At 35.1% G+C, this 11689-nt stretch overlaps 2 protein-coding genes across 2 annotated transcripts in view; both read left to right on the top strand.

Annotated features, from left to right (window-relative positions):
* LOC106870339 (uncharacterized) overlaps nt 1-1442 on the top strand; it is a 164102-nt gene extending 162660 nt beyond the window's left edge. The window contains exon 43 of the mRNA XM_052966375.1: nt 1356-1442. Coding sequence (XP_052822335.1) covers nt 1356-1361 — 6 coding nt within the window. The 3' untranslated portion in view covers nt 1362-1442. The remainder of the gene's footprint in view (nt 1-1355) is intronic.
* The window catches only part of LOC106870340 (coiled-coil domain-containing protein 162), a 19041-nt gene continuing 8712 nt past the window's right edge, over nt 1361-11689 (top strand). The window contains exons 1-5 of the mRNA XM_014916372.2: nt 1361-1512; nt 2589-2689; nt 5333-5481; nt 7520-7690; nt 11035-11130. Of these exons, the coding sequence (XP_014771858.1) occupies nt 2653-2689; nt 5333-5481; nt 7520-7690; nt 11035-11130 (453 nt within the window). The 5' untranslated portion in view covers nt 1361-1512; nt 2589-2652. The remainder of the gene's footprint in view (nt 1513-2588; nt 2690-5332; nt 5482-7519; nt 7691-11034; nt 11131-11689) is intronic.

The raw sequence follows: 11689 nt of genomic DNA, 5'->3' as shown, positions 1-11689 counted from the left end.
TAGTAATAATAATAATAATAATAATAATAATAATAATAATAATAATAATGATAATAATTTTTTCTATTATCAGCACGAGGCCAAAAATTTTGGGGTAAAGGAGCTAATTGATATATCTACTCTAGTGCTCAACTGGTACTTATTTTATTGAATCTAAAACGATGAAAAGTCGAATTCAACCTTGGCAACATTTGAACTCAGAACATAAAGCCAGAAGAAATGCAACAAAACACATTGTCTGATGCGCTAACGATCTTGCTAGCTCACTGCCTTTTCTAATTATAATAACAATTGCAACAGTACTAGTAATTATTAGTAATTATTAACATATTTTATTTGAGCACTTACAATTATTCTTAAAACATTTGATAGTTTATGATGTACAATTAGGCTTTGTTAGAAAACTTTAGAAACACTTTCCAAATTTAAATTGAGTGAGTTATACTTTGGTTATATCATTTACCTTGACAATATTTATTAAATATTGTTTTATTAATTTTCTCTTCAAAGCATGGGTGTATAGAGAGTCCTAATGTATTATGTAAATAAAGTACAACTTTATTTAAGTCTAATATGGTTTTCTCATTTTACAGCCTTGAAAAAGACATCCACCACTATTCTGATGTTTTTTTTTTGTCAGGGCTAAGAAGTTAATTTGTTGGATTGTACTATATTTTAACAGCTAGTGTATAGCATTTAAAATAGTTTTCTAATTATGATTTCTATTGTAGTACGCAAACTCATAAGTTATATGAAATTTGAATTTTATTTACATTGAAAATGTGCTTTGTTTTGCTAAATCATAAACTTCACTCTACTTCTCAGCAAAAGGGGAAAAAAAGAGAAAAGAAAAAATGCTTCCCTAACATGTTTTATTATCCTTTCATAAATTTGTGACAAGAGAACAATTATATAAACTTTAGTAGTTGACAGTTATCTACTTTAGAAGGGTGAAAGTCGACCTTGTCAGAATTCAAAATTGGAAAGTGTAAGGCTACAGTTAAATACTACAAGGCATTTTGTCTGATGCTCTACCAATTCTGCAAATCCACCACTCTGAGTACCCCTAATAATATTAAATGGAAATGCTCAAGGTGCAGTTTAGTTTCAGTTTGATATATATTTTCAGGTTCCATTTAATTGTTAGATGTGTGAAACAGTGAAGAATTACATGAACAAAATAAGTATGACAAATTACCACTTTAGTTTATATTCTTATCTCTACCAAGTGTACAGGCTCTTTCTATTGAGGAATTTTGCACTTTCCAATATGTCTAAAGCAATGAGTTTGTTAAAATCCAAATAGCATGTTAGGTTTTGAAAACCAAATGCTTCCTTTTGTTTTCTGACTTCAGAAATAACCGCTGTTCACTTGAAGATATCTGGAATTCATATAAGCAATAAACAAAATAGTAAAGAGATTCGAAATGAAGTGAAATATGAATACAGCAAACTTATTGAAGATTTTTTTACAGCCTCTATTCAACTCAGAGAGAAGTTTGATATATTCAGGTACTGTATAATTGTCATGTATGTGAACTGAGGTATATGTTTAAATGGCTAATGACTTGGACAAAAATCCCATTGGCTTAAACCTTGCTACAAGGATTATATTTTACATCAGCTAAAATAGACACTATTCTCATTTCAAAGCCAAGTAGTTGAAATTAGATGGAACAACCAATTGTAAAATGTCAGCTACAAGTGTTTAGCTCTTTAGCATTTAAACTGGCTATATCTAGTTCAAATATTCTTCCTGTTGTATGTTTAAACAAGTCAGATCCACCCTCTCACACCGCACCTACAATATCATTCTAAAATTCTAAAAATAAACTATCACATTGTCAAAATCTCAATGGTAAAACAATGTGAATAAATAAGCATTATATTCAACAAAGGGCTAAAGTTATAAAAATCACCTTTTTAAGATAAATCATTCTTCAGTACTTTAAAATGTGTTTTCTTATCAGTTAATCCTTTAACTAAGTTTTGCATTGAATATAATATCTTATGTTTTAGACTGTCTCAGATAGTAGTTGAATCAGTATTAGAATGGGGACAATAGGGAATTGAACTAAACACTTTTCTTTTTTTTTTTTTTGTTGTGCTTGAATCAATGAAATAGGTACTTTGCTTTATGTTCCCACAATTTTTTATGAACTAGCTTTGTACCTTATCAAAAGTTGTTGTTGTCATCACCACCACCACCACCATTATCATTTTCAATTATACTTTTACCACAAATGAAAAAGTTTACATATTATGGGTGATTAGGTATGGCTTGGGAAGAATTGGTTTTTGAGGCCACAAACTACCTATTTAATAAATTTGATACCAGTTGGCTGTCTGATCCAAGTACCTCTGGCCAGTTACAATAATAAACATAATTTATTAATACTGAAAGGATAAAAACGTTTCCTTGGTAATGATAGATACTGACTTGTTACAATCTGCATAAATTTGTTTAAATATTGCTTGTTTGCCAATTTAACTTAAAAGCTAATTTATCTTTATTCCTGACTTATGGACTTTTATGTAACAAATTTTATTTCATGAATTTCTTGTTTTCTATGTCCAACATTTACTAGAAATGACCTGACTCAAGAAGTATTGGACATAATTACCACAACTCGCAAACAGGTTGTTGAAGAAATGGAAGACATTAAACTTAAATATCACCTTCCAGAAGGCAAGATTATTATCTTTATATTTCAGATGTCTGATTAATCATCCATTTTCAAATCAACTTAGAAATTATTTGCTTCTAGAGATAAACATTGGATACAGCTACAATCTTGCATTCAAAACTCTTTTGCTTGTGCTTTGTTGAAAAGTCTTTGCACAGTCAGGAGGATGTCTGCTTAACAAATGGAAGCAGTGAGAATTTCAATGACTATTTGATAACTTTTGATACTGGTATGGATATCCATACAATTGTTAATATGGTTATCCCTGTTCCTTGACAATTATCATCATCATAATATAGATGTTCAATACATCTGCCACATGCAAACACTACTTTTTCTGTTAACCTTCCTGTGATAGTACTGCACCTCTTATATGTCAATAGTTTGCACTGGGTACACCATACATAATTTCTACCTACACCTTTTCTACATATTGAGCACAGCTATCTCCCTGAAGGGATTAGTAATTTTCTGTTTTCCTATTTACTAAGACATTGGTCTTTGCTAAATTAACTCTGAGACCCTTTGATTCTAGACTTTGCTTCCACACTGATGCATTGTACATGGTGACCATGAAATTGGCTCTTGTAATGAGGAGAGAACAAGGCTACTGGACTTCTGTCATAATTTCTAAGATCTGCAATACCAACTTCAGAAAGCCAGCCAATCACCTGATAACCTATTAGTCTGGTGGCCACACGAGCCAGATTGACTACATAAATGAGTGGTTGGTGAGAGCTGTACAAGCCATGTAGGTATGTCGTCAGTAAAATGAAAGTTGGCACTGTGTATAGCAATGAATTTAGTGTATCAGAGTCCTTTAGTGTATGAGAATTCCTCTACGCTGATGACTTTGTCCTTATAGCTGAATCACTACCTGACCTAGAGAAGAAATTTTAGGTGTGGAAGCAAGACCTGGAATCAATGGGCCTTAGGGTTAGTTTATCAAAAACCAAAGTCCTAGTAAGTAGGAAAACAGACAAATCACAAGTCTCTTCAGGGAGATGGCCCTGCTCAGTATGTAAGAAAGGTGTTGGGAGAAGCTCCATACATTGTACCCAATGCAAGCTTTGGACACATAAGTGATGTAGCGGTATCACAGGAATGTTAACAGAAAATATAGTCTTCGTGTTTGACAAATGTGCAGGTACAATAAGCACTGAAAATGCACAGACAATAGATCCCTCAATTGCTGAGGGTGATCACTGCTAACTAGGAGACCTAGTTAGCAGTGGTGGAGGAAGTTCTGAAAGTTGTTAGAATAAGAATGGGCTGGACAAAGTTCAGAGAGCTTCTACCTTTTTTGATAACTAAGAGCCTCTCCCACAGAGTGAAAGGCAGATTGTATGATGCTTGTGTACATACAGCTATGCTACATGGCAGTGAAACATGGGCTTTGACTACAGAAGACTTGCAGAGGCTCGATACAAATGAAGCTAGCATGCTCCACTGGATGGATAATGTCAGTATGCATGCAGGACAGAGTGTAAATGATTTAAGAGGAAAACTGGGTATAAGAGGCATCAGATGTTGTGTGCAAAAGAGAAGACTGTGCTGGTTTGGTCATGTAATGCACATGGATGAGGACAGCTGTGTAAATATGTGCTGAGCTCTAATTGTGGAAGGAACCTGTGGAAGGGGTAGATCCAGGAAGACGTGGAACAAATTGGTGAGAAAGGATCCTTGAATGCTGGACCTCACTGAGGAAATTACAAGGAACCAGGGATTGTGATTTGCTGTACTTGATAAGACATGTCAAGCTAGGTAAAATTGCTGTCTTCTATACATGCAGGCTTGTCCTTCCGGGTGCCAGTGCCACATCAAAAGCATCCATGCCAGTGCTGCATAAATGCACCCATGCCAGTGGCATGTACAAAGCAGACAGCAGACTCAGTTAAAGTGGTTGGCATTAGGAGAGACGTCTGGCCATAGAAACTATGCTACAACAGACAGTCGGTGTTTGAACAGCTTCCCAGCTGGCCAGTTCCATGTCAAACCGTCCAACCCGGTACAAAGGCCAGTCAGGCGGTACTGGCAACATCCACGCTCAAATGGTGTATTTTATGTGCCACCCACACAAGAGCCAGTCCAGGGGCACTGGCAAAGATCTCTCTCGAAAGTCCTTACACATGCCGCGAGCACAAGTGCCAGAAAGGCAACACTGGGCACAGGTGCCTTCATGATTTCGCTTTCCCATCTCTCGTCAAAGATGACATTTGAGTGTTCAGCTTTTTTACCAAACAACCTGCACAAATGATTTGTTTTTATAGTGATCAGATGTATGTGCCTTACATTAGCTCACTCCCTCAATCAAATCGATATTGCCTGAACAGGTGTTGGATGATTGCAGAGCAACATGAGATGGAGTGTTTTTTGCTCAAGAACACATTGTACCACCTGGTCTAGGAATTGAAACCACAATCTCACGATTATGAATTCAACACCCTAACTACTAAGCCATGCACCACCACACATATCTTATATTGATGAGACTATTTTCATTCAATTTGAAACAGAGTTGCAAGTATTCCAAATCACAGATATTTTTTATTAACTATATCTGATTTCTTAACATAAAAATAATGTTTGTATTTTGCTTGAAATTTTGATGCTCTGTTTGTTGACATCAATAAATCTGCTTCTAGGTCAATCTGAATTGCAGAAGAAGTTGCAACAGGCAGAAGAAATACATGAACTACAGGCTGAAAATTACCAACTCAACTTGTTAATTTTGAAACTAAGGTCAATCAACATCTGGCATCGGAACTTTAATCAAGCTAATTATATGAAGGCAGTTAGTATTCATTCATCTCTCCATTCATTCATTTATTTGATCAACATTACCATCATCATCATTATTATCATTTATCTTTTACTTGTTTCAGTCATTAGAATGTGGTAATGCTGGGGCACTGCCTTGAAGAATTTTCAGTCAAACAAATCGACCTCTGTACATTTCTTTAAGCCTGGTACTTATTCTATTGGTTGCGTTTGCTGAACTGCTGAAACACAAGCACCAAAACACACACAGATATATACACACATGCATGACAGACTTCTTTCAGTTTCTGTCAACTAAATCCACTCACAAGGCTTTGGTTGGCTTGAGGCTGTAGCAGAAGACACTTGTCCAAGGTGCCATGCCTGTGTCTATTGTAATATGTATAATTACTCCCAATGCTGCTAATGTAGTTAGAATGGCTGTTTCTAATAATGCAATTTCAGTTTTGTTGTACAAATGTAACAACAGTGAATTTCTCTTTTGTACAAGTTTGAAGAAAAGAAAGCAATATTAAGTAGTTAAGACACTTATGTTGATAATATTATCTCCATTTGCTCAAAGAGCATTGAGTGATGTGGGTTCTCTAAGCAGTGCCATTCTGGACCAATCTGCATCCCTCTTCCCAGGTAACACCCATCTCAGTCAATTCTTCCTGCACAATCCCTTGCTATATCTTTGTCAGCCTGCCTCTCTTTCTCCTTCCTTCTTTAACTGTCCTCATGGCTGTCCTTGCTGGTCTTTCCAATGTTAAATGCAATACATGGTCAAGCAGCTTCCTTCATCTAGCTGTGCTGGTGTCTTGCACTTTAGTTAGGCCAACTCTTTTCATGATTTCATTGTTTGTGATGTGGTCAGGCTAGGTTAGCTTCAGAATACTTCTAAGGCACTGGCAATGAAAAACATTCACCATTTTACAAATCCTGTCCATCTATTTCCACATTTCATTTGCCTTCAATGCTGTAGGAATGACAATAGATGCATGTAGACAAAGTCTAATATTTTGATGAATGGAAGAGCAGAACCATATGAGTCTTAATCATTGGAAGGCTGCCATTGCTGTACCAAGTCTAGTCTTGACATCAATTTCTACGTTTCCATTTTTGCCAGTGTTACTGTTTAGGTATATAAAAGAATTGAAAAATTTAATATTTTGTCCACCAAGAAGGCAACAAACTGGCAGAATTATTAGTGTGCCAAACAAAATGCTTAGCAGCATTTCATTCATTTTTATGTTCTGAGTTCAAATTCTGCTGAAGTCAACTTTGCCTTTCATTCTTTCAGGATCAATAAAATAACTACCAGTTGAGCACTGGGGTTGATGTAATTGACTTAACCTCTCCCCCAGAATTGCTAGTCTTGTGCCAAAAATTTGAAACTAATATTTTATCTACCAAGTTTGATGGGTTTGGGTTGATTTTTTACCTGTGTATAAGGCTTTTCTCTTTTGGCAACTGATACAGAGACCACATACATAACATAGCTATGTAGATGAAGAAACACATGCTTGCACATTTATGTGTCTACTCACATATACAAATGTACACTTTTCAGTGGTTAGTCATCCCAAAAACAACACAAGGGAAAGAACGAGGAAGAAATTATTTTCAGATCAGAGACTTGACCCAAATGTTTAAAGCAGAGTGGACTCTGCTAAAGGGATCTAAGGACCGAGTGGTGGTGTTAGACCAGGTAACAAATTATCTGTACCACTGTTGAAAATAATAGTCTGTTGGAATATTTTCTGATGATCAATATGTGTTTATAATGGTTGAGCACCTGCTCAATCATAAAACAGACCAATGGTCAAAGATATTCCAGCTGTAATCATCCTGATCAACCCATCATTGTTTCAGAGTGTCCTTAAGACTACATTATCCAGTGAAACATTTCATTTTTATGATGTTAGTGTATTATTAGAAGGAGATTTCACTACTATTTCAAAGCTAGCATGCTCCAGACTTTCTAGGTGCAATCCCATGGTCATTCATGACCAAAGGAGGCCTTTACTTTTTATATTTGAGGATGAATGATTGCATTTTATTTATTGAAGATAAATTCCCTAATGAAAGAAGTGGAAAGCCTAAAGAAAACAAATGTTGAATTAAAGCTAATAACATCTGAAGAATCAAGACTATTAAAACAACAATTAATTGTTCTCAGGAAAGAATTATCCATTTTAGTCAAAGAATGTTCTTCAGTCAAAAATCAACTCAATGCAGAGGTAAGAATTTTGTGTATTATAAATCATTATTATTAAGTTTTCTTCAAAAGGAGGTTTCTATAAACAGATTTTTATTGGGTTGGCAAGAAAGTAATTTCGTTTTTCACTGATAGAGTTACAATGCTTTTGAATGACTTTTTTCAATGTTATGATTTTTTCCTTCTGACATTTGATAGCCGTTACTTCTAACTTACTTTAGAAGCAAATTGCACGCAATTTTGTTTACAGTTGTTAGTTCAGTGTCAGTTTTAAAATCGAGTGCAAATACAAACATTTTCACCATATTTTGCTTTTTTATTTCCATAAAGGCAAAAAAAGCTGTTCTATTTGACCTACTAAAGTTGATGTTGACCAAATCAAAGCCATAATTGAATCTGATTGTCATATAACTGTGCGAAAGATTGCAGAGAGGTTAACTGTACCACACACAGCAATTGAAAATCACTTAAACTGTCTTGGACTTAAGAAGCTTGATATTTGGGTTCCACATAAATTGAAAGGGATTCACTTAACACAATGAATCAATATTTACGATATGCATCTCAAATGCAATGAAATTAACCTGTTTTTGGAATGAATCATCACTGGTGATGAAAAATGGATTGTCTACAAAAACATTAATCAAAAACGATCATGGTCCAAGTGTAATGAACCAACACAAACCACATGGAAAGCTGAATTGCTTCAAAAAAAGGTCATGCTGTCAATTTGGTGGGATTACATGGGTGTTGTGTATTTTGAGTTGCTTCCAAGGAACCAAATATCAATTGAGATGTTTACTGTCAACAACTAATGAAACTGGAGGAAGCGATTAAACAAAAATGGCCAGAACTGGCAAGCTGTAAAGGAATTGTGTTCCACCATGACAACGATAGACCACACATATCTTTGCTAACTTGTGAAAAAGTATTATTGTTTGGTTGGGAAGTGATGTCACATCCACCATATAGCTCTGACCTTGCACCATCAGGGCCATTTATTTTGAAGTTTGCAAAATTCTTTGAATGGTAAAACTTTCAATAATAATGATGACCTGAAATCGCACTTGCTTCAGTGTTTGGCTGATAAGGATCAGAAGTTCTATGAGCGTGGAATCATGAAGTTGCCAGAAAGATGGCAAAAGGTCATCAAACAAAATGGAAAATATATAATTGATTAAAGTTCATTCTTTGTATGAAAAAATGACTTTTATTTCACACTAAAAAACTGAAATTACTTTCTTGCTACCCCAATATATTATATCTGGGTTTGGATATCAATAAACAGCGTGCAGTAAGAAAAATGAGTACTGGGTTGTGTTCATATTTTATCATTTATTATGTGCTGTAGAAAAATATACATTCAGTGCATGGTGAACAAAACTGCAGGGATTTATTTACATTCTCTACTGGTTAATAAACTTCTGTAGCTATGACAAGCTGTTCTAGTCATTATAAATAGTATATATGATAGGAAGCTTCTATTGTGACCTCAAGAAAACAATTCACCGAAATAATACAGAAAGAATGAATGTCAGAAATAAACTTGAAAGAATGTTACTAAGATGAAGATGAACACAGTGTTCTCCATGTTTGGGGAGAAATTATATACATATGTATATGCATTTGCATGCATGTGTGTAAAGTGTGTGTGTGTGCGTGCATGCATGCATCTGTGTGTGCGTATGTTTTGTATATATGTACAGTGTGGGAAGAAAATATACATACTGTATCATTAGTGGAAATTTGGCTATGAAAAGGCCCAGGTTGTTGTATTGTTTCTCTGTGTGGCTGTAGAGTTGTGCTTGTTTTCCTTTCTATTTGTCAAACTAGGAAATGATTGCTGATAAAAACATGAAGGTAGTTAATCTCTACTTGTTAAACCTCTCTGTGTGACAGAGATGCCTGTTAATATAGCATCCGTTTAAGTTGTTCATTAGTCTATATGGTGATGGCACTTCATCAGCTGATGAAGTAAGTGAAATAATTGATTAATCCAGAAGGTGATGACATGGAGATCTTTGCTGCTGCTAGTGTATCTGGATTGATGAATGGCTATTGTGCCACTTGATTGACCTGAAAGTTAATGTTATAATAAAGCCTATTGATGCCAAGTTTTTATTGTTTGACAGTTATTGAGAAAAGCAAACTGCCAATTTGTGAATCTACTTTTTGAAGCACTGGACTCCCATGATTATAACAACATGCAGTATTTACTGTATTAGTTACCTCTTAGATTACTGTCCACAAAAAAGAAAAGAAATCAATACCTGCTTTTGAAATGGTGAATGTTTCCACTGCACACAACAGAATCCAGCTGGCTAGTGTACTGATCATCCCAATCTAGTTTTCATGACCACTGATGAAGTAACAGGAGTATTATTGATGCTTGGTAGAAATATTAGTGTGATGATAGACTGGTGTAGTGCTTGTAAAGTCTGACAATCATTTCTAAATGATGATGACATCAGCACATCTTTTGATGAAGTCAGTGGATTAGTTGATCAGTCCAGGAAGTGTTGATAGTCACATCTGTTGATAAAGTAGGCACTCTAATAGACTGCTCCAAAAGTGATGACACAAGAATTTCTCTTAATGTCTGCGTATCTGAGCATATGATTTAATCTAAAAGGTAATCATATAGGATATAGGCATGTCTGTTTATGCCAACTTGTGTGGTGTTGACATAGCTGTTGGCAAAAATAAACTGCCAATTTGTTGACCTATATGCCACGAATATAACCTGATGTACATGCTACATATTTTATATTTTACTTGTTTCAGACTGTGGCCATGCTGGGACACTGTCTTGAAGAATTTTTTAGTCAAACAAACCAACCCCAGTACTTATTATTTTTTTTGTAAAGCCTGGTACTCATTCTATTGGACTCTTTTGCCAAACTGCTAAGTTATGAGGACATAAACACATCAACACAGGTTATCAAGCAGTGGTTGGGGACAAACACAAAGACACACACACATACATATACAATGGGCTCCTTTCAGTTTCCATCTACCAAATCCACCCACAAGGTTTTGGTTGGACTGAGGCTATAGTAGACGACACATGCCCAAGGTGCCACCTAGTGGGACTAAACTCAGAACCATGTGGTTAGAAAACAAACTTCTTACCAAACAACCATACCTCTATCCATTTGTTTGCATACAAAACATATATACAAATATATTCTTTTAATCAGTCTTAACTTAATGATCAAATGATTAAGGTGATTAGGAATACCTTTTAACAGTTCTTAGTTACAGTGATAATGTCTTAAATGTGATTTTTGCATTCTAGGAATTTCCTTAAATAAATTGTACATAGTCTTGTCTAGGCAGAATGATAAATGTTCTTATTAACTCTAGCTAAATGAAAAGGAAGAGAATATGTACATGTTACAACAGAACAATCAGTTCAAGCACCATATAGAACTATTCAAACAGGAACAGATAGATAACCTGGTAAGTATGAGTTTTTTTATTTGTTTGGTAGGGAATATAGAAGTTTGATTTGCAATTACCATTTCATTTTCACTTTCATGTTTTCATTCCACACTTCATCTTCATCCTCATCATCCACTTTTCCATGCTTGCATGTTTCCAAGAAAGATAAAAAATTTCACATAGCCAAACATCATGCTCTCTCTGGAAGACTGGAAATGAACTACATCATTTATATAGCAGTAATGCTCACTTACAAGAGCACACACACACGTTCTCTCTCTCTCTCTCTCTCTATATATATATATATATATATATACATATAATACAAACAATATATATACATGTATACACACATATATGTACATACTTACATCTACATGTGTATATATATGCATATCAGGGTACAGGACGTTAGAACAATGAACTACAGACAACGGAACGAACACATAGGAAAACGGAAAGCCACTTGGAATATTCCTTCATCAGCTGTCTCTATTCTAACCTGACGTTTCGAAGATAAGACAGAACGTACTCTAGAATAGCCTCTTCCTGAGTAGTGGATCAACCCACTACACAG

This window comes from Octopus bimaculoides, chromosome 3 (genome assembly GCF_001194135.2).
Source record: "Octopus bimaculoides isolate UCB-OBI-ISO-001 chromosome 3, ASM119413v2, whole genome shotgun sequence".
Classification (NCBI taxonomy): domain Eukaryota; kingdom Metazoa; phylum Mollusca; class Cephalopoda; order Octopoda; family Octopodidae; genus Octopus; species Octopus bimaculoides.
This window is presented reverse-complemented; position numbering and strand designations above follow the sequence as displayed.